Source organism: Myxocyprinus asiaticus, chromosome 13 (assembly GCF_019703515.2).
Source record: "Myxocyprinus asiaticus isolate MX2 ecotype Aquarium Trade chromosome 13, UBuf_Myxa_2, whole genome shotgun sequence".
NCBI lineage: Eukaryota > Metazoa > Chordata > Actinopteri > Cypriniformes > Catostomidae > Myxocyprinus > Myxocyprinus asiaticus.
Window position 1 is genome coordinate 35,407,660 of NC_059356.1, and position 23,963 is coordinate 35,431,622.

The 23,963-nt window shown below is 39.3% G+C and overlaps 1 protein-coding gene across 1 annotated transcript; it reads right to left on the minus strand.

The window, feature by feature from the left end:
- On the minus strand, positions 1–23,473 carry LOC127450502 (serine/threonine-protein kinase 17A-like). The gene is made up of 8 exons (XM_051714678.1): positions 23,397–23,473; positions 23,050–23,205; positions 14,344–14,556; positions 7,081–7,225; positions 5,562–5,688; positions 4,785–4,833; positions 3,607–3,786; positions 1–1,728 (listed from the first exon to the last, which is right to left on the minus strand). Exons 2-8 carry the CDS (start codon positions 23,145–23,147, stop codon positions 1,461–1,463), a joined length of 1,080 nt encoding a protein of 359 aa, XP_051570638.1. The 5' UTR covers positions 23,148–23,205; positions 23,397–23,473; the 3' UTR covers positions 1–1,460.
- Positions 23,474–23,963: the final 490 nt, after the last annotated feature.

The following is a 23,963-nucleotide window of genomic DNA, read 5'->3' on the forward strand; positions in this document are numbered from 1 at the left end:
TATGTTTAATACAAAATTATCATTTATTTTCTTCAATATTTTGCCAGGCATGCCAGTAATACATATAAGTAGCCCAATCGGACACAAGTGCAAACCTTTTAAGCACTTGTTAAAAATACCTAAATTACAATATTTTTATTTTCTCATATTTTCATAAAATACAGACTGTAGAAAAATACTTTACACATTCTTTTTTAAAATAAAAAATACACACTTAATTCAAAGCCTTTTGCTTGTTGTGCGCTGTTCTTCTCAAGTGCAAACATCTCCCACAACTGTCTGTAATATACAAATCCCAAAAGACCTTCTTAACGGCCCCTCAGTTTAAGTACAAACATCAGAGGGTCTCAAAATAAGCCCCACTCAATCACTGACAACATTCTATTGGTGGAAATGTACCCCTCCTTTGCCATGATGCCCAAACCAAACATAAAAATAACATACAGAAGATATTCAAATAAAAACACAATATTGGTACAAGACAAATGTGCAATTATAGCAAACTTGTTATAATGACTTAGAACAGAAAAAATGGTTTTGTGGCACTCAACAGAAATTATGTGACAAAAGAACAAAAAGTCAATTGTGGGTATGTATGATTATACCATCTTGAACTACTTGTGCTTGTTGGTAGATTCGAGTATAACCTCTTTTTTTCCCACCAGAAGTGCTTGAACAAAAAGGGCTCTGACATTGGATTCTTTTTATAGTTCACTGCAGATACCACCCTGAAAGTTTGGTGCAACCTAACATTTGGATTTGATGCAACAGAAAATGTCAAATCTACTGTGTCGACTAAGAACCTTAATGGTGAAGTTAAATTAAACAGAACTGGTTTAAAATTGAGCAAATGAGAATCATTGGCTTGCGTCGAAGAAACATCAGTTCTTTGTAATATTTCACAATATGTGTTGGTCCAATGACAAGCGATGAAGATTAAAACATGTCAATTCCTCAGAGCTTCTTGTTTTCTTCCTACAAAGCTTCCTTTTCCCTTCCTACAAAGCCGCAGGCACATCCTGGGGAGACTTCAACTTGAGTTTTGGACCAATTACAGACAGCACAGAAAAGGTTCAATCCAGGCTAAAAGAATAAAGTCCAATGTCCATTGAGGATTTCAGAACCGTTATAAATTACTTAAGAATGCTTTATTAACGATTTATAAAAGCTGTTCAGATTCTCATATGTTGTAGACACACGCACATACCTCTGTGGTCATAAGGGAGATGACTCAAATTCACACTGACAGTGCCCAAACACAGACAGCTATATATCCTACACAACGATACACAAAAGACTTTAAATACACACATACACTGGTGCCACAAACACCTGAGTAAACTGCCGCTGTCCAGTCCAAACCAGTTTGGCAGGTTGAGTCTTTCGGTCAGTAACACAGAGGAACCTCACTGAGCTGCAGAAATCAAGAAGCTCTACATTAGAGCAATCTTGTCTGTCACTCAACAGATGAGCTCTTGTTGTATCTCAGGACAGGATGGGAAGGGTTCTGAGAAACTGAAAGCATCCCGACCTGTCTTCAGCTCCCCCTTGCTCGGGAAGGTGGGAAATGAAGGCATGACAACAAGCTCTGGGGAAGGTACAGGACTTTCGGGCTCAGATTCTGATTGGCTGGCTTCTTGTTCATCGATAGGAGAGTCAACAGAATTGTGATGAGAGTGGCTGTTCAACCAGGGATGATTTAAACACTGTTCTGCAGTTGCTCGTTTTCTGCCAGGGGAAGAAAAAAAACAGGAAAACTGTTAAACAAAGTTAGACAAATTTAAAGGGATGAAAACGATGAAAGAGTGTGCTTACTATTATAGATAGACAGATAATCAGTTTGACCAAATATTTTAACCAATATTTACACTTTTGATTATCGTTTCTTTAAGGTGTATATTGCTAATAAAATTTATTAAACTCATTATTTGTTGACTATGCACAGCATTAGGCCTTGTAAAGCAAGCTATTCAATTCAAGAGGTTGGTGATACATTTTTTAGCTATTATTGTCTAAAAGCTGTTATGCAGTTGCTCATTTTCTAATTAAACGGATGAAAGCTAAAAATGTGGTTGAAAACGTCGAGTGTGCTTATTATCAGATATTATGAGATTGAAAAATGAAAAGTTTGACCAAAATTACGGTTCTTTATTGTCAGGTTTACCAATAAAGTTGAATATGGTTAGCAAAGATTAACTCAAAAACTAGGACAAACCTTTAAAGATTTGTGTGAAGTCTTAAGACTTTAAATTTCAATTAAGGTTAAAACTGCCAATAAATTGTGTTAATTATTTGTTGCGCAATATTAGTCTCGTAAAGCATGCTATTCAACTTCAGTCATAAGAGATTTTGCTATTATTGTGTCTAAAAGCAGAGATAAAACCATTAAAAATTGGTAATCAGATACTTAAAGGGATAGTTCACCCAAAAATTAAAATTCTCTCATCTTTTACTCACACTCATGCTGTCCCAGATGTGTATGATCCATGTCATCTTAAGCAATCTAATTGGTTTTGTGAGAGAACAGACTAAAATGACTTTTTTCCACTGTACACCTTGCCATTACAGTCTCTAGGCACTATCATGATTTCAAGCTCGATTACACTTCCTAGTGCCTGATGCATGCGCAAAGCACTAGATGGCGCTAGGAAGAGTAATCAAGCTTGAAATCCTGATCGCCAAGGAGACTGCTGATGTCAAGATTTATCGTGGAAAGGAGTAATATTTTGGTCTGTTCTCACTCAAAACCAATTAGATCGCTTCAGAAAACAAATTAAACCACTGGAGTCCTATGGATTACCTTTATGCAGCCTTTGTGCTTTTCAGAGCTTCACAATTTTAGTCACCACTCACTTGCATTGTATGGACCTACAGAGCTGAGATAGTCTACTAAAAATCTGGGATGGCATGAGGGTGAGTAAATGATGAACTGTTGTGAACTATTCCTTTAAACATAAAAAATAATAACTATCAGTATTATTAAATTAGTGGCCAATACCAGTCAATCTCTCCTTTTTATATATTGATAAACTTAAGTTCTCTTCAAAACTGAGTATCTCCATCAGTCCAGCAAAAATGTGAGGGACTTCTCTCTTTTTGGTTCCCAGGTTTCTCCTTCACTAAAATTACTCACACTCTGAGGAATTTTTCCACATAGCTTTAGGCTCTCATTTTTCCTCTCCTGCTTTCTCAGCACTTGATGATTTACAGGCATTAAGTTCCATGGAGCACGGATTACAGTGCTGGATCATAGACGGTGGCTGCTATCATTTCCAATAGAGCTGTGATGGCGACAGATCTGGACTGCCATTAGTTAAACAGACAGACCTGAAATGGCTTTCACTGCTCATCAGCTGCAGTAGAAGCCCAGTGATGTGGGAAACCAGCAAGGCCATTACATTTTAATGAGAGGAACGAGGATTACATTGAGATTACATGTCCCGTTTATTATTCTATCAACTGGGGCAGTGACAAGCAAAGCCACTGCATCAATCAGGTTATGTAAGCTTGCCTAAACAAAACTTGAGCGTGACACTGTAATTTCCTGAAGCTGTTGTTTCTGATTCCAATATATCGCACTCACAAATAATAGCCCCTTTCCCCTACCTGGGGTCTTTGATGAGCAGTGATTGGATGAAGTCTACGGCGAGGTCGGAGACGCCCTGAAAGACATCCTGTGAGTAGTCCACGTTGACCTGGGAGATGTTCAGGAAGGTCTCCTGTTTGTCGTCCCCCAGAAAAGGAGACTCTCCTGTCAGCATCACGTAAGTTAGTACACCAATGCTCCTGTAAGACAGGGGCAACACATATCAGTAAAGGGCAACTCTATTAGAGAAGCACTTTAGTTTAAAACATCCCGCTGTTTTTACTGGGTTGAGAATGCTTTTAACTAGATTTAAAAAGTTTTTTTTTTTTTTTTTTTTTTAACACACATAACGAAGAAAATGTGCATGGTGCTTGGCCATGCAAACATCATCGAGTTGCTATGCAGCTGCTAAAGTGTTCATTTAAGTGTTATGGGGTATCTAGGGTGCTCTGGGTGGTAACTTGCTAGTCCACCCCCAAGTCTTTATACTATTCTGGTCCCTAGATCTGGCTCAGGTAACTCCTTCAGAGTAAGCCTGTGTGATTTTTCATCCATTGGGTGAAAATATTTAGTTTGAACACTTTCACTTTCCTTAAAAAGCCACAAAATTTGCTAAAGTTTAAGACATATGGTTAGAGGTTTAGAACAAATCCCTAGCCCAAATATGGTTAGCAAGCACCACTAATAAGCACTAATAATACATTAGCAGAAATTTTGAAAAGTAGCAAACGTTATAGAAAGTAATGTTGGATGAGGTCAAAGTCAGCCTGTCTAAAATATACAGAATAATTATAAACAAAAATAACAGAATGAGGTAAAAGGCACATTGTGTGTGTCAAACACCTTTTACACCAAACTGATGCGTGAGAACAAACGGGTGAATTTTCAAGGCAATGTTCTAGATTATCAGAGCATTGTAAATGGATTTGCAAATGCTGGATTCAAGTCTACTGATAATAAGTGTCACCAACAGATTTATTGGACTACTAAATTATAGCAACACAACACTCTCCTTCATTTATATCTCTGCTTTTATGTCCCATTTAACCAGATGTCACAATGTTAAACTTATCTATGCTAAATGGTCTTTATAAAACACTTCATACGTATGCGTCACATGCCTGACACACACACGCACACGCACACACGCACACACACGCACGCCCTGGACTCTGGACACCTGAATAGTTCAACTTACCACATGTCAGTAGCTGTGCTGATGGGCTCATAGTTCAGAATTTCAGGAGCTAGAAGGACAGGAGACACATTTATCAAATGTCTGATAACCCTTCACACCACAGACACAGTACAAAACATACATTTTCAATATCTCAGCTGTCCCATACAAAGTGTTGTCCAAACATCCTGCTGACACGCATATCTAGATAAATGGTCAGATGGTTACCCATTATTGTTTTAATCTTCCAAATGTTCACATATTGCTTCTAAGACAGGGGCCTTCAGCCTTTTCAGGCCACCTTGTTAGAGAGACAAGACAGGAACCCCTCTTACAAGTTCTTTATAACTGAGTGCTGGATTTTAAGCTTGGCCTATAACATGTGTAGTACCATATAAATGCATTTACATACTTGTTATGGTGCTTGTATTGCAACACCATTACAATAATAATAATTACTTGTACAGTCATATAGTTGTATATTACATTTTAATTTAACAAATACTAAACTTAAAAGCAACTTAAAAAGGCAGGGACTCTTAATTACATTTTATTTAAATGTAATACTGTATTTTTTATTAATACATTAAAATTTTGAAAGTTTAGATAAAGCAATATTTGGTGGGTGGCCTTAAGGGTACCCTTTTCTAAAATCTCCTGAGAGTGAGGGGGTGGCAGCTTAGTCAACAGTAACGTGAAGTTTCACTAATGCTATACAAGTTTTCGGTTTACTTAGAAAGCAAACTTGCCGCTCTGCAGGAGGCTTTGCGGTTTGCAAATGAGGGATGTCTGACTCACCCACATACTCGGGAGTGCCCAGGATCTCCCGTAACTCCGACACACTGTCCACTCGACGCGACAAGCCGAAATCAACAATACGGATGTCGCCCAATGGCTGAGCACTGGTCAACAGGATGTTCTGAGGCTGGAGAAAACAAATATTGACATTAGTCAACATAAAATCAAAATGGACACATTCCTGGTCTTGTTGTGAACAACTCATTTGTGCAAAATAAAACATTTGTCTTGATAATCTTCACATCTAAAAAAATAAAAATAATTAAAAATCTTCCAGTACAAACTGCTCCACCACTAAAACTGTTCTTTTTTCAGCTAACAATCAAATCCGCTTTTATTTTTTAAACCCCTCCATGCTGCATTCTGGTACGTAAAGACTTTTCACAATCTACTCAATTCCCAATAGATAAAATCAAGTCTCGCCTTACAGATTTTTTTATTGAATATCCTGATGCATTCTGAAATCGGCAGATTACACAAGTTAAATGGGTTGCAAAAAGTGTTTCATGTTGACTTGAAGATTGTGGGAAAGTAATTGATGAATTACACCTTGAAATGACAAACTGAAGGACAGAATATGTTTTCCACATATACACATCACATGCTGGGAAAATTACTGTTGTTAATAATGGCTTTTATGTAATTTAATTTACACAATCCAATATGTAAATGTAAAAATGTGAATTGCATAAACCATTCTTTAAACGCCCTTTATGAAACAGTTTGCACCTCAAGCACACACCCAATAAACATACTGTAAATTAAATGAACCCTTGCATTCAGTTACGTATCCTGAGGCACATAACCGACAGGTGTGATGCCAGATTAGAGCCGTTCAAAGCTTTAACACACCCAATTAAGCACAACGGATCAATTTAACACTCTCTGTCATTCCTTGCGAGAACTGGTTTGTCCTATTGCATGCCACTATTACAAACAGGACATGTTCATTTTATTAACTAAGTACACTACCAAACGTTGGGCTGCAGTTCAGTTCCATCAACTCAACACATGTTCTCCTAAACTTCTCTTCCCGGTTTAAACTCCATCCCTCCCTTCACACCTTCTCACATGCTCTCTCTGTTCTTTGGCCTGAGGCTAGTCTCATTAACATCTTTGATGAGAAAGTAGAAGACCTCTCACATTGAGACACCTTGTAAAGAAGAACATAAAAGGAAGATGCCTCTGAACGGTTAAAATTAACAAGCGCTGACCACAGGTTACGCAACAAATGTTAAGGACAAAACAAAAGCCGGGGTTTATTATATTCCAAAATGGAGTAAAAACAAACACTCATAACATCTCAGAAGAGACTAAAGGGGCAGCAATCATTTCTCCGACCACACTAAAGTGAATTTTAAAAGGTGGTGTACATTACAACAAAACAGATTTGGCAGTCTCACACTGCCAAACATAACCAAAAAGATTACCTTGAGACATTGCAGGCCATTGATTGCACAATCATAATGATAAACGTGAATAACATGAATATAAACATGGTACAATGACCAACACTCACCTTGAGGTCCAGATGCACCACGTTGTTTTGATGAAGACAGGTCACGCCCGTTAAAATCTGCCTGGCCAATCGGATGACATCTTTCTCTGTGAAGGCCTCATCATTGTCAGCGACACACTGGTTAAAAATTTCACCTCCAGCAGCACTGAGAAAAAGACAGAAAGAGAGAAGGGTTACAACGTAGTTTTCAAGTCTCAAGATCTCTCTTACACACAAACACACCCTGGATGGGGTCAAATTCCTTTCAAAGGGACATTCGCCACCCCCAAAAAATTGAAATTCTGTCATACAATGAGATGTTCACACCAATCTTTTTTCGATACAAATTAAGTAAATGGTGACTGAGGCTGTCGATCCCTAACATTCTAACATCTCCTTTTGTGTTCAATGAAATAATAAAAAGTCATGCAGGTTTGGAACAACCTGAAGGTGAATAAACTCACATCCCATTGCAACCATTCTAGAATCACAGTTTCAAATATGACAGTAAGGTCATTGTCCCATTCGCTGATATCAGCTCTGTACTGCTCACGTCATCATTCCACTGCTGCCAGCAATAATCTCGACCTCAATAAACCGAACCTTATAAAAATCAGCCAGCAATCAACAGCACAGGCTCACCACCCACATCATTCAACTTCAATGCCAGGTGTTCACTCTCTTAAATCATTATAATCAGTTCTCTCCAACAAGATGCCTAATTATCAAATTAGAGGAGACTTCTGGTACCAGCGGAGGGGTGGAACCTCAGCCTTACGTAACCGTTGCGAGGGCTACCGTGACCGCAAGGATTTGCAGGCGGATACTCCTTTGGTCGATGAAAGACTGGGAAAATCAGTCCCATGTGTAGTGGATTTTGTGCCGCACACACATTTATACACGCTCATTCACTTTTCTATCTTAAGTGGACACTCTTTAGACCTATGACTTTGAGTAAGTATGGTGTCTGTGTTACATAACCTCTCAATCCAGCTGAATAAATAGGCGATTCTTGGTACTGCTTATCAGATTAGCCATCAGAGGCTTATAAAAGTAAGAGCACTAGGATATTGAGAACATTTCACCTCCCTTTAATCAAACACATCAAAACAACTCAAGCTCTTAACCATAATCGAATAAACCCTCCACCATAAATTCCATCCCAAGTCACCGATTTCTCAGTAATACCAGCAAAACATTCCTCAAAGAAATCTGTTAATACTCACGCATGTGCAGGGTCACATCCTTACTGCCTTTCATGTACAGAATTTTTTTTTTTTTTAGGTTTTGTTGTAAAAGAGAAAATCTGAAACATCTATACAAGGATGAAACCAATAGGCCTACTCAATATTGGGGGTACCAAAGGTACATTCACATTTATTCATTTGGCAGATGCTTTTATCCAAAGTGACTTACAACTGCGCTCTTGGTACAAGGATCTGCCACTGAAAATGCAAATGAATTTACTAAAATTCAGTATTGGGGGAATATTGCAATCCGATGCAGCAGAGACAGGAGATGATGAATGTAAAGGCAGAGCAGTCAAAAGCAATGAGTGACAGTTTACTCTCTGGTCTTAAGCCATGGGAATGTGAAGCAGAGGCAGAGATCCTTCATCAAATAAACTTCACATTTTCAGGAATAGAAAACAGGGATACAAGTATTCTACCCATTACCAAGACCACCAATTGCGCAGTTCCCCTCTCACGAGAACAGATCTAAACTCTAAAAGGAACAATCTAGGCAGGATTCTTAGTTTGTAACAGAGGAAATAAGATGAGAAATTACTACCAAAAGCAGATGCTCCATAAATTAAGGGCTTTTAAGGGATATCAAGTCTCTAGAATATCAAAAAACCACTACAGCACATGGACTGTGTTCTCTAGAAGTTCCAAAAACTGCCCCAAAAAAGGAGCTGTCAAGACTTCATATGTGCCAGATGTCTTGATTCTCCAGATTTACAGGGGATTAACAGTGGGCTGAACTAGAGGTGGTGGGACACTGTACATTTTCATCAGTCAAAAGAACTTAAGAAGCCATTAAACACTCAATTTTGGAGAATTCAAGCATTTGATCAAGCAAATAAGCTAAACAGAGAAGAAATTGTACGTGTAATTGTTTATAAAAAGTAACAGCACACCTCTACTAAACAAGCTGCACAATATAATGTAACATTACATCATGTCCGTAGCACGAATGGCACTGGAGTTATGCACCAAAGCTTTATGCCTGAATAATCCCCAAGTAAGAAAAATAAGAACCAAGAATGTCAAGAATCTATAATAAGTTTCTTCTTGGTTGCTTGACTTGACTTATAGCTTGATTTGACCTGTTCCAATACAATTTTAGGTGGTACTTGAAATATCTTAAAATAAACTCACTTTACACCAAACACACGTATATATGGCTTAGGGTTAGTATATAATTATCTAAGATTCTGTGCTGGTCTGTTACCACAAAGTTGCATGGGGTGTTTGTGTATGTTTGGTAAATGTAATTATGACCATTCTTGTTCCCTGTTTTACAATAGCTAGGATTTTAACTTTAAATGGCAGAGACAAGAATTCTGGTTGTTTCTGACAACAGAGGATGTGGGGATGCATTGCGAATGCAAGAGAGTATGTCGCTCCTCTGCTTTCAGAAGAAAAGCCACAGGAAATGGAAATTAAAGCGTCTCTTTGGTTCAACTGGTTTTACTGCTAAACCTGCCCACGTCAAGTTAGAAGGATTTAACTAACACCAGAACAAAAATGAAAAAAGCAGACACATTGTTCCTTACCAAATCAGACACATTGTCCTAACATGCAAGCAAACAAGCAAAACGAAAACAGAAAAAACAAGTAGGGCTGAACTTTTCTTCAAAACCAAAGCATGAATAATCCATATACTTTCCATTACATGATGGAAAAACACTAAATGAATGGTATTTGGAATGTGTTTGCCTAAATCTGACTGACAGGCGTGAGCTCTCACACAACAATTGACGTCTAAACCCTGAGAAGATATATCTTCCTTATAAGGTAAACTCTGTACAGGTTGTCTGCACATGCCGATGTGTGTGCTTACATGTGCCATCGACTGACATTCAGTTGTCTCTTCAGAGGAAGTGGCTTAGTTGCGTGTAGGAAGTGGGCTTTTTTTTTTTTTTTGGTAAGATACCTTGAGACAGAATGCAAATGTAATCTACCGATTTGCAATACCTCTGTTATTCAACCAGTCAGTATCCTGCCTCTGAACAGACAGACGCACTCAAAACACCCAAAAAGGGTCTGTAGAAACTCAAAGTGCAGAGTTTACCAAAAAAAGCAATACTGGTCTCTGAGAGTTAAGGAAAAACACTAAATACCATCAACAAATTAAGAGAAACAAATAAGGGAGATATGAAAGATACAGAAGCAGAGAGTTATGTAAAGCATTTTAAACTTAATGACCTAACATTTCCTCCTCATTAGTGAATGTTTTCAGCTACTGTGTTACTGGAAAGACCAAAATAGTGTGACTACACTTCAGCTGACAGTTTTGCATATAGCGAGACTTTTTTCTTGTTGTGAATACCCAACATGAAACAATGGTGAAGAGCTGCCGCAGTCATCACATACTAACACTTAAAGGGGGAAATATTTTTTAAATGTTACTATACAAGCAATATATTTGTAGGCCGTTTTCCCCTGAAAAAATAAATTTGCACATTTACATGCAGTTATAATCGAGCTACAGCAGGTTTTTGCATAGCCGTGCTACAGTCTTCATCTATTTGTCCAAGTATACATGGCAATGTGTAATCGAATATTTGAAGGACATCAGCTGAGGAAGTGTTAAATACACGTCACACATTCCCCTCTGACATTCGGAGTATGTGCACAACATTGAGGGAAACTGTGGTCCAAATAAACATGCATGTTAGACGAAGACAAACTCCAATCGCATCTAGGTACAGTTGAAGTCAGAAGTTTACATACACTTAGGTTGAAGTCATTAAAACTAATTTAACCACACCACAGATTTCATATTAGCAAACTATAGTTTTGGCAAGTCGTTTAGGACATCTACTTTGTGCATGACATGAGTAATATTTCCAACAATTGTTTTCAGACAGATTGTTTTACTTTTTATTGAGTATATCACAACTCCAGTGGGTCAGAAGTTTACATTCACTAAGTTAACTGTGCCTTTAAGCAGCTTGGAAAATTCAAGAAAATGATGTCAAGCCTTATTTAGCTTCTGATAGGCTAATTGGAGTCAAATGGAGGTGTGCCTGTGGATGTATTTTAAGGCCTATCTTCAAATTCAGTGCCTCTTTGCTTGACATCATGGGAATATCAAAAGAAATCAGCCAAGACCTCAGAAAAAAAACTGTGGACCTCCACAAGTCTGGTTCATCCTTGGGAGCAATTTCCAAACGCCTGAAGGTACAACATTCATCTGTACAAACAATAGTATGCAAGTATAAATACCATGGGACCACGCAGCCATCATAACGCTCAGGAAGACACATTCTGTCTCCTAGAGATGAATGTAGTTTGGTGCGAAAAGTGCAAATCAATCCCAGAATAACAGCAAAGGACCTTGTGAACATGCTGGAGGAAACAGGTAGACAAGTATCTATATTCACAGTAAAACGAGTCCTATATCGACATAAACTGAAAGGCTGCTCAGCGAGGAAGAAGCCACTGCTCGAAAACCACCATAAAAATGCCAGACTACAGTTTGCAATTGCACATGGGGACAAAGATCTTACTTATTAGGAGAAATGTTCTCTGGTCTGATGAAACATAAATTGAACTGTTTGTCCATAATGACCATCGTTATTTTTGAAGGAAAAAGGGTGAGGCTTGCAAGCAGAAGAACACCATCCCAACCGTGAAGCATGGGGTTGGCAGCATCATGTTCTGGGGGTGTTTTGCTGCAGGAGGGACTGGTACACTTCACAAAATAGTTGGTATCATGAAGGAAAATTATGTGGCATTATAGAAGCAGCATCTCAAGACATCAGCCAGGGACTTAAAGCTCGGCCATAAATGGGTCTTCCAAATGGACAATAACCCCAAGCATACCTCCAAAGTTGTGGCAAAATGGCTTAAGGACAACAAAGTCAAGGTATTGAAGTGGCCATCACAAAGCCCTGACCTCAATACGATAGAAAATTTGTGGGCAGAACTGAAAAAGCGTGTGCGAGCAAGGAGGCCTACAAACCTGACTCAGTTACACCAGTTCTGTCTGGAGGAATGGGCCAAAATTCCAGCAACTTATTGTGAGAAGCTTGTGGAAGGCTACCCAAAATGTTTGACCCAAGTTAAACAATTTAAAGGCAATGCTACCAAATACTAACAAAGTGTATGTAAACTTCTGAGCCACTGGGAATGTGATGAAATAAAAGCAAAAATAAATCATTCACTCTACTATTATTCTGACATTTCACATTCTTTAAATAAAGTAGTGATCCTAACTGACCTAAGACAGGGAATGTTTTCTACGATTAAATGTCAGGAATTGTGAAAAACTGAGTTTCAATGTATTTGGCTAAGGTGTATGTAAACTTCGGACTACAACTGTATGTTAGGGGTTGTTCACACCGAATGCATCCTTGCGAAAAAAGATGCAGCACCAAAAACACAGGTGTCTCGAGACGCGTTTTTCAACAGTTGAAGTTCTTTTTAACTTGACAAATCTGGCGCACTTGCGTGAGACACTGAAAAAAAAACAATAAAAATGTGAAAGATGGCACAATGTTCAAGACGTCCATCTAGTGAATGTTTACATTAGAAAACAACTGCTAAACAGCACAGATGGATCTAAAAATGCATTCCATGTTAACGGCCCCTTAACCTGACATTTCAAAAGACAGATTGTACAATCAGTCGGACTAAAACATTTACAAAGACAAAATATTGTTTTAATCCAACTGAAATCAACTTTTAAAGTACATGTAAACGTAACAACTATAGTGCTATCAAAACATTGCTCCGTTTCTGTGAGCATGCCGACAAGCCTGACATGTTGACACTGGCTCACCCAATGGCATTAGTTTGGGGTGGGACTATCTGTTTGACTAACAAATGAAAGACGGGTCTGTTTGCAATTCCGTTTAGTGCCAGAGGCACAGAAATGACATACTTCACCTTAAAAGGTGCACTCAGTAATTTTTTCCTCATTAAAAAAAGTTTAACTCCTAAAGATATAAATTGTAATTTTGCAATATATGTAGGAAATCATGACCACTCACATTAAAATGAAGACTCCAGTCATATCAGTAACTATGTAAAAGCAGTGACCAGCCGAAAACTATTTGCTTAGTCTCAGTAACTGTCCTGTTATTTGACACTTTCACTCAATGATTAAAGTAATCATGGCTGACTGTGCATACTACATTTCTACAATGGCATCTGAAACAGAAAACTATTGATTTTAAATTATGCTGCATCCAAGCTGCTAGGTGTCAGTGTAAGTCCAAGATGACAAAGATAAGTTACTGAGTGCACCTTTAAGCACCTGAATATAACAGTGAATATAGTTTAACAACACTTGAATTTGGCGTAGGCCAAGCCGCTAGGTGTCAGTGTAAGTCCAAGATGACAAAGATAAAAGTTACCGAGTACACCTTTAAGCACCTTCTGTAGATTACTGCAGTGAATATAGGTTAACAACAATTTATAAGGTTCCAAAAGCTATTACGTTCATAGGGTCTTCAAATATTTTGTGCCAAAATATTGGGTTTCAGATATATTGGATAATTTTAAGTGAGGTCTCAAAAACATTGAACATTTTCACTGGTGGGACTGATTCTTAAAGTTCAACAGAAAATTACAGGGGAAAGGAAATTGGTTTTGTGACTCTGAATTTGGCGTAGGCACAGTGTGGTCAGGCAATGAAAACGTCGCTCAGTTTGGGGTGGTTTCTGAGAAGTGGAAACGAGTGTTTTCTGATTTGACCCCTCTTGAGGAGCAACCGCTAGATCGTCAAATTCTCATGGGAGCAAATTTATCAATGTTTCTTTTGATTTTATTTTTACTGTTTTTGTATTGGAACATTGAGCTCTCTCAGATAAACAAGAGCTAGTTCAACTGTGGTCTGCGGTAAAATCCACTAAGGTACAAACACACACAAACTATTAAATTATGAAAGATTAATCTTTGTGCCTGTAATTCTAATCAACTGGTGACTTGGAATGACAAAATTGTTATGCATCATAAAACAAACTGCATAACACAGAGCTTTTTTGGTCAGGGCATTTTGCTGGATAACTGGCCAACAGAAGCTGCAAACTCGTCTGTGTGTGTGTCTTACCACTCTAATACGAGGATGATTTCTGTGGTGTTCTCGTAGACTTCATGCAGTGCCACAACATAAGGATTCATCTCTGCCGATTCCAGCACCGCAATCTCGTTCAGAATGTCGCCACGGCAATCCTGACCCTTCCGCCTTTTCCTCAAGAACTTTGCAGCATGCTCCTTCCCAGTAGTTTTTTCCACACACTTCTTTACTACGGCAAACTTGCCCCTAAGTGCACACAAAAAAAATACAAACATACACAGAACAATTAACAAACACTGTCTGGGAAAGGCTAAAACAGAATGAGGCTCTCGAAATATAATCATTTGATTACTGATAATGAGCTAACATTAATGTTCCATTAAAACTTAGATTTAGACTACATCCACACTAATGATGGAAAACGACGACATTGAGACACTGAAAATGGCGTTTTCAAACAAAAAGAGGATGTGGCCCGAATTCCACAACTTAATTCCAATTGGTCAGTTGCGGAATTCTGTGGTCAAATTTTTGATAAGCGCTAACAGAGACTATTTAGCAGAAATGGGCCACTTGTATTTAAATGAATGGCAGAAATTGGAACACCCAACCAAGGAGCTCTAAGCGCCCAATGGTCAACGGATGTAGAAAGGAAGTCCAGCCTTAAAAGGTAAAAGAGCTAATCACCTTTTAGATACAGACATCACTTGTCAAACAACTCGAGAATGTGCATGCGAATTAGCTATACATGCCGGGAAAATTGCGTGTTTTAGCATAGAGGTAAAGAAGCACAATTTATGATTACAATATTATCTCATTTTATTGCCGATTCGAAATATGTTGTTTGATCGTAATCTTGACCAACTGTTTTTGAGATTTCAGTGTCCCCCCCCATTCAAATAGATAGGAGCTGCACTGGCATAACTGGAAATAGTCTCCCGAGAGCATTCCAAAGATGGCTGACAGTGGACTGACTTGCTAGAAAGACTTTGGCGCTAATCAAAATAATTGGCCATCATCTCAGGCAACCGATTTCCCACATAGCTGTGCTAGTTTCATGTGTCTCACATCACTTTGCAATCTCTCTCAAATAAAACTATTTCAAATCAATATTTTACGTCAATTTATTTATTTGGTAAGAAGCCAAGTAATAAGCAGTATAAAGTTTGGTTACTTATTTACTGCGTTTCATTCATTACACATCAGAGAGAACTTAAACTTGTACAACATGTTCATAAGTTACTATTAAGTTAGTATGGTGATAATTCCTGCCAAAACACAGTAACAGAGTTTAAGAGTGTTGCTGACTGATAAGACATTTGTCCGTTATTATTAGTAAAAAAAAAAAAAACTAAAAAAGCTGCCTATCTGACTGACGAGGAGGTGGTCGTGGCCATCACTATAATGAGAGACAGGTGTTAGAGTAATTACAACCAAGGTGACGAGCCTTACTGCTCTCCCACTCCCGCAGACAGACATAGGACCATGCCCCCCATGCCACACTGACCCACATGTAATGAGCAAGCTGTCAATTCACTTTAAATTACTACTTTGGACAGACACACAAAAAAACTGACTCCTGAATAGCGCCATTCAGTACAACAGTCTTTTTTCCATTTTTTAGTTCCCTCGTGAATTTCTAATGTATTTTAAGAATAGCAGTTTTTTATTTTAAGAATGAAATAAGGTCTGTGGTTAACATTACTTGAAGAGACTTTCCCCTTTTGTTCCAAGTTGCTAAGAAGTTGCTACATAAGGACAACAACGACTTATTAATGACCACCATGCCATGTCAAGCATATATGCGAGGAAACCCATGGTGAATTAGCATTCCGAGTTGGCCAACAAATTGACATAAAAAATGAACAGCTCTTTTGGGCTGATGATCTAAAGACGAAGATGATGGAGTGAGAACATCCTTTTATTCTTTCTTAAGGCATCCATTTCTCACTCTATCATGATCTTTCACTCTTCTCTTCCTGAGATTCAGGGAGAGCCTGACACACGGATAAGACTGACAGTTGGAACTGTCAAAGTACGCTCGCTCACACACACAGTCTCACAACTGACTTCCTGCTGCCTCCCTTCTCTGACCTCTGCACACATCTATCTGTCAAGACACACAGGCTGCTGCACACACACAAAGGACAGGCCTGTCAGTGAAGGCATTCTCTTGTCCGACAGTGAGAGGTACGAATGGCTCTTTTCCACAACCTCCTCTTTAGGCCATCTCATAAAGAGACACCAGTTTGTGTGTGTGGTAGAGATCTCAAAAGACAGACCACCCACTCTTCCCAGACTCTTTTATTGAGTCAGTGGTGTCCACTCCTCCCACCTTAGTTTAGCCAATGACCAAACATGACACTTAAAAACAAAATACAGCCCCCTGTGACCTCTCCTCTGTCTACAACTTGTCTCTTACAATCTACATCTCCATTAACACCCTACTTAAAAGTTTGATGTGAACTCAAAGACACACAAGTAGAAAACAGAAGACTGTCACAATACAGCTTCTAGTTGGGCTCCTTAAAGACCCCATAAAATCACTTGATGGGTGCAGTTTTCTTTCCCAAGACGATGTATTTCCAATTGAAATGGGAAGTTGGGAAGGAAATAAAAAAGGAAATATTGAAGGGCTTTTTTATAAACAGCCAATAGCCTTTAAAGGAATATTCTTGTTTCATTTGTGGAAAATTGTTGATTACCACAAAAATAAATTGATTCGTCCCTCCTTTTCTAAAAAAAAAAAAAAGAAAAGCAGCAAAAATCGAGAATACAGTGAGGCACTTACAATGCAAGTGAATGGGGCCAATTTTGAGGGTTAAAACAGAAATGTGAAGCCTTATAATTTTATAACTAGTGTATTATTTGAGCTGTAAAATTGTTTATATTGTAATTTTTACAGTCATTTTATGGTTTTAGGGTTTGTTTACATAACATTGTCATGGCAAACAAGTTGTAAAATTGACTATAAAACAGAAAAGGTTAGTAAGTGATATTATCACACCAAAATCACATTCACACACATAGTTTATGCCTTGTGTCTATACTTTTGAAAAAGTATTTTAACGTTCAAAAATTGGCCCCATTCACTTCAACTGCAAGTTCCTCACTGTAACCCAGATTTTCTTTTTTAGAAAAGGAGATGCAAGACAAAATTTATTTTTGTGGTAATCAATATTATGCCACAAATGCTGTTGCTTGAGATTAACTTGTACTGAACCCAGAATATTCCTTTAACTTAAAGCCATGAAACATGATTTGCTACTTGCTATTGCTTTTCAGGAGGCAGATGGTATTAGGGTAAGGGAACATTCTCATTCTAGAGAGCAGCTGATTGGACAGTGTATAAATGTTTTCTGTTGTTTTGTTTTGGTGTTAGCATTTTCCAGGATTATGGAATGCTGAAAAGCCCATCAAAATCTCCAGAAGTCTATGCAAAAATGCATCCACTGCCAGCAATGTAATGGATTTCCTGCTAAACGTGCAAGTGTTGTTGGCACGGTTGGGTGCGGTGAGCAAGTTACAGCATCTGGGTTCTTGCTGGGCTCAGATGGAAGTCTGACCACTGAGTTCACGTGGAGTACGAAAACCGCATTTGATGATGTTAACTTTCAGATCAGCGCTGTTTTTCCAAAAGTTCAGCACATGAGGAGATTAATGTAATCCAAAACAAAACACATCCGAAATTAACCGGTATGTTTTTAACTGGTATAGACAAAGGAAAATCATTTAAATCTCCAGAAGGTCCTTCAAAAGAAAGTGGATATGCAGTATGGCCTCTGAGACACAGAAGACATAGAAAAAGACACAACCACAAAAAAGTGAACAGGGTGGTGATGAGGTCAATGGTCATTGCATTAGCTGCTGTAATTGCCCCCAACCAATCTGTCTCCCCCCGCTTCTCAGAAGGGTTGTGCAAGAGCATGACGATGGCTGGACTGGGATGGGCTTGCTGGAGGGTGGAATATCATGAAAACATATCATGAAAGCAAGTTTGGGAGTTTTTTCAGAGCCCTGCTTCTTATTCACAAAGCACCAGCAATTCAGTTAAAGCAGGTGTAACATACGCTGAAAGTGATTGCCATTCTTTTCAGAGCAAGTATGCTACTTTTCTATGTTAAGTAGGCTTATTTTAGATAAGCATATAAATCAGCGCTATTTGCAAGTGATTGAATGCTGTTTTATATTAAAGTGTGCCAGATTGCGGAATCGACATGCAAGATTGGGTTAAAAACTACGTTCAAGGGGGCCTGGGTAGCTCAGTGGTAAAAAACGCTGGCTACCACCCCTGGAGTTCGCTAGTTTGCTAGTTCGAATCCCAGGGCATGCCGAGTGACTCGAGCCAGGTCTACTAAGCAACCAAATTGGCCCGGTTGCTAGGGAGGGTAGAGTCACATGGGGTAACCTCCTTGTGGTCGCTATAATGTGGTTAGTTCTCGGTGGGGCGCGTGGTGAGTTGAGTGTGGATGCCGCGGTGGATGACGTGAAGCCTCCACACGCGCTATATCTCCACGGCAACACGCTCAACAAGCCACGTGATAAGATGCTCAGGTTGGCGGTCTCAGACGCGGAGGCAGCTGGGATTCGTCCTCCGCCGGCGAATCACTATGCGACCACGAGGACTTAAGCGCATAGGGAATTGGGCATTGGGTGAAAAAGGGGAAAAATCCCCCCCCCAAAAAAAAAAAAAAAAAACTACATTCAACACATTTTTGGTTGTGTTTTTTTGCCACATCTGAATCGCATTAGTTCTTTCATGAAAATAAGTTCTAAGCGAAATGGGTGCTAAAAGTAAAGACAGCGCATGCAAATAAACCACACTATCAGGTGGCGTAATTCATACTTAGTGAATTTCCCCCAGGGTCATTTGGTATAAGGCAGCATTACAAAAACAATTCTTATCCTCTTTTTATTCACAAAAACCATCATCCTCAGTCTAAATCAATGACTCAAGAGCAGATAGAAGGAAACGTACGTATATTCATCTTCAGCGATGACCCAGATACTGTGGTGGTTAGACTTCCTGTGTAAAATCAAACCATCACTCTTTCACTGTCTGTCTCCATTTCCCAATTTCATACTCTTGCCCAAATGGCAGAAGCATGTCCACTTTCTAAAGAAGGCTGACTATATAGTCAAAGAAGATTGGATAAACACTTTCAAACCCCAAACACGCACGTGCACACACACACACACACACGCACACACGCAGGAATATACAAACTCAAGCCGTTATTCGAGGCGAATCATACACCCCCATTATTAAGAGACAGACTGAATCACATGCACAGCTGGCCAGTCTGCTACTGGTATGGCAGGGGCCTCACTGGCTCAGTCAACATCCCACAATTCTGTAGAGAAATATTTCCCCATTCAGACCACCTCAACTGATGCTCAGCTGAACTTATGAACCTTTTAATGGCTTCCTGAGGATAAAAATCATAGATTACCAAAACAGCCACACAGCAAGAGAAAATACTACTGGATTGTGTCACAAAACTGCTGTAAACACGAATGAAGTCAACAGAATATTTCTGGAGAGACGGTGCTAAAACTAATAATGCTGTATGTGAAGGGACCTAGGATTGCAATGCTACTACTAGACTTGTAGCAAACTTTGTCACGTTATCCAGTGTGATCAGGGAGGAAGAGGTGGGATTTTGAAGGTTAAACTCATTTTGGGATACACTTGGGAAAATCCAAAGATGATATGCTTAAAAATAACCTGTTATCTAACCAAACCAGGGCACAGCTCTGAAGGACTTAAAAATTAGGACACCCACAACATTCAACAGGTATTAAGAGACATTGTCCAAAGCAGTTAGGACTCTTGGTACTCAACAAAAAGGGATCAAGAGAGAGCCCTCACCACACTTACAATTGTTACAATCAGACGAATTCCAAAATATAGGGCAGAAAATTACTGGAAATGGGACAAGAACCAAACACACCACTGATAACCAAACAACTAATCTTCCATCACAAACAATAAACAATATCTGTTTGGCAACAAAGTTTGGATCTGATTTCGTGGAATAAAGAAAATTTCTGTTGGAGCTTTGTGGGAAATGAATGGAGTGCTGACAACAGGGCCAGATGGTTTGGCCATTCAGTTAGACTCTTTCACACTCACACACTGAACGTACACTCTCCTGTCGATGTTACACACCGTTGACTCTAGTGGGTTAGGGTGCACATATATGTGTATGTGTGTGCATACATGCATACTGCCAGCAGACAATGGTGAGTATTTTATGGTCATCTGGAGAGATGAAGAATTATCTAAGCGTTGACATACACACACAAAAAAAAAAAAAAAAGTTCAGTCTATGTTCACTGAACAAGCTGACCCTCTCAGCTCAGTGTACTGAAAATGTGTGCGACTACTGCAAATCTACATGCGCATGTAAAGCATAAAGATGATGCACAAAGATATGAGAGAAAATAAATGAGGGAAAGAGATGAGATTGTGTTCCGCTAAAGGAATGAAAGATATTTATGTGACTGTCTCCACTTCAGTCCTCCATTTCTAGTGCTTGGTACCCACCAACATCTGCATTCCTCTTTGCATCAACGCACCACGATGGTAAGCAAATCAGATAGGCTGCGTTATAAACATAACAGCTTCCCGTTATGACACATGCCTGTGGCGTTTTTGAAAAAATCTTGAGGTGGGGGCTCTTAGCAAAATGCATGTCATCTCTCATTTTTGTTGGGCAAAAATGTTAAAAGTTCTGCAGTGCCAGAACCAAATTCCAACTTACTGCAATCAAATTTAACATTTTTAACCCAACCCACAAATCACCCATCAAACTGGGCTAAATCATGCGTGATGGCAACAAAAGTTTAAATCCAATAGCCTGAAAAACAAAGTTCGCCCAAAGGCACCAAATACACACCATATAATTGTCCACACACAGAGCCCGTAAATATGTTTAAGCCTAAATGTTCGTATCTGTTCGTATATGCCATTTTGTGGAGCTTTGTGTGAACAAAGTCGTGTCAAACGTTCAGATTCATTCCACACTGACCCCGCATGCAGATTTAAATGATTTGATTTGAGAAAACACACTTAAAGTTCACCCAAAAGTGAAAATTTGCTGATAATTTACTCACCCTCAGGCCATCCAAGATGTATATGACCTTTCTTCAACAGAACAGGATTTAAGATTTTTAGGAAAGTATGCCAGGTTTTTAGCTTCATCCAATGTACATGAATGGACACCAATTATTCATGGTCCAAAAAGCATATTTAGGCAGCATCAAAGTAATCCACACAACTCCAGTTGATTAAGTAATGTCTTCTGAAGTTAATCGATAAGTTTGCATGAAAAACAAATAGCTAATTAAAAGGTTTTTAAACTTTAAATCGGTGCTTCCGCCAGCTCTCTGTAGCTGTTTGAATTGATCTCTCGCGTGAAGTACGTTTCTCTGTGGTAAACGGAGCGGAATTTCTGAATTCTCGTGTTAACGTGCCAACATGACATCACGTGACAGCGACACGAGGCACTGAGTGTTTACAGGAAGCGATTTTTTAAAGATAAGTTTTAATTAACGATTAGTTTCACACAAACGTATCGATTCACTTCAGAAGACATTACTTAATCAACTGAAGTCATGTGGATTACTTTGATGCTGACTAAGTGTGCTTTTTGGACTGTCAAAAATTAGTGTCCATTCACTTGCATTGGATGAAGCTAAAAATCTGGGATACTTTCCTAAAAATCTTAAATCCTGTTCAGATGAAGAAAGAAGGTCATATACATCTTGGATGGCATGAGGGTGAGTAAATTATCGGCAAATTTTCCGGCGTCTCCGGCATGGGAGGCGGGTGCGCTAACACGGAGGCTAAAGGCTACAGCCCCTAACTCAGGCGCTAGTGCGCCTCTTGAGGCCAGGGGAGTGAGGTTTGCACACTGCACAGCTATCATGTACCAGCTGGCTCCCAGTACACTCACCCCCCTAAACCTCACTCCCATCCGGGTCACGGCACCACTGTAACATATCCTGCTGGACACTCTCAAACAGGATTGGAACCTGCGCCTCTGGCGAGGGAGGCGGGCGCACTAGCAAAAAAGGCTAATGGTTACAGCTCCTAGTGTCAGTCGCTAATGCATCTCTTAAAGCCAGGGGAGTGAGGTTCACACACTGCAGAGCTATCACTTAACCTACAAGCTGACTCCCATCACATAAACATGCGCTTTTTTTCAGCGCCTCGAGCAGTACCACCACCGCGTTTTTAGACGGAAATAAAATAACGTTTTAAAAGCGCCACTCGAAACACAGCGTTTGGTTATATGCGCTGCGTCTTGCTTTTTTAGGTCTTCCGAACAACCCTGGAAATGTCAATGGGAATGTCAGGTGCCAGGCGGTTTACAGTTCAGACGGTAACAAATTGTCTACGCTGCACGCGACCGACGCAATTAAACGCTCCCATTATAATGAACTGAGCTGTCTGGGCTACAAGTTAAGTTGCGTTCATTATTATAGGAACGTTTTAATTTACCGCGTTGCTCGCTTGTTCGCAGTAAAAACAAGGTGTGAGGTATATCTTTTAAAAAATGCTTTAACACGTGCATGAGCAAAACGAGCCTTTTGGCATCCAGCTGGCGATGATTTACGCTCTGGATTAATTGTCGCACCCGTTTCCACGTTTGTGAATCACCGGCGGGCATCATATTTTTAAACTTTATTTTTTTATGCATTAATTGGTGTATAATATTTAAATTGTTTTACCTGCCAAGCTCTTTGCCGACCAGTTCATAGTTGTTCTTGAAGGGGTCGGTCCTAATCCGCGTGCGAATCTTTGTGACCATTCCGTTCCTGTTCATCATTGCGCTGTCTTGCTGTTACAGTCCTGCTGCAGAATAAAGTCTGGTGTTCTCCGAAGCACTGGGCAAAAATATAAAACTTTAGTCCATCAAGTCACTATCAAGCCAAATTTGGTGGGGGGGAAAGATGATGCTTAGATAAATAAACTGTTGCACGGATAAAACTGTTAAAGCAAATGATTCCCTTGCCACAACAGTTGATGTTGCACAAATTTTTACTTCTGAAAGTTTTATGGGTTCAAAGAAACTCACAGGACTTGTTAAGAAACGCGTCAGATCACCCGCGTCCAAGCAGCAGTAATTCAGTATGAGAATATGGACAAACATTCCAAAGCAATAGGCGCATAATAAACCCCGCCCCCCAGTAAACGCGACCAATGGGAGTCTATGATTTGATGAAGGGGCGGGGGTACGGCATGGGAATGTTCTGAAATGTGAATTGAGAAATGTGCACATTGACATCTCAATATAGATAGGCTGCATTTCCTCAGGGCAAAGTGAAGTCTCTACCATCATGTGAAATTAAACTCACTGTTCTAAATTCAAAGAACAAAGGTAGAGTATCGTCACATTTTTTCTGGTATTACTGGTTACAACATGCACTACATTAAGCTAAAACATACATATGTTTAAGGGTTGTAGATTTTGACTCCCATATAAAGATTGACTAAAACAAATATCTCACTCTCCCCCGCAATCACATTTTCTCTCTGGCATACGATTTAAAAATACACCAATATATTAAGGTGTATTTGTTTGTTCATTCAACACCTTAAAGTGTGTTGATTTCCTCGTTGTCACTAGCAACCACCAAGCCAG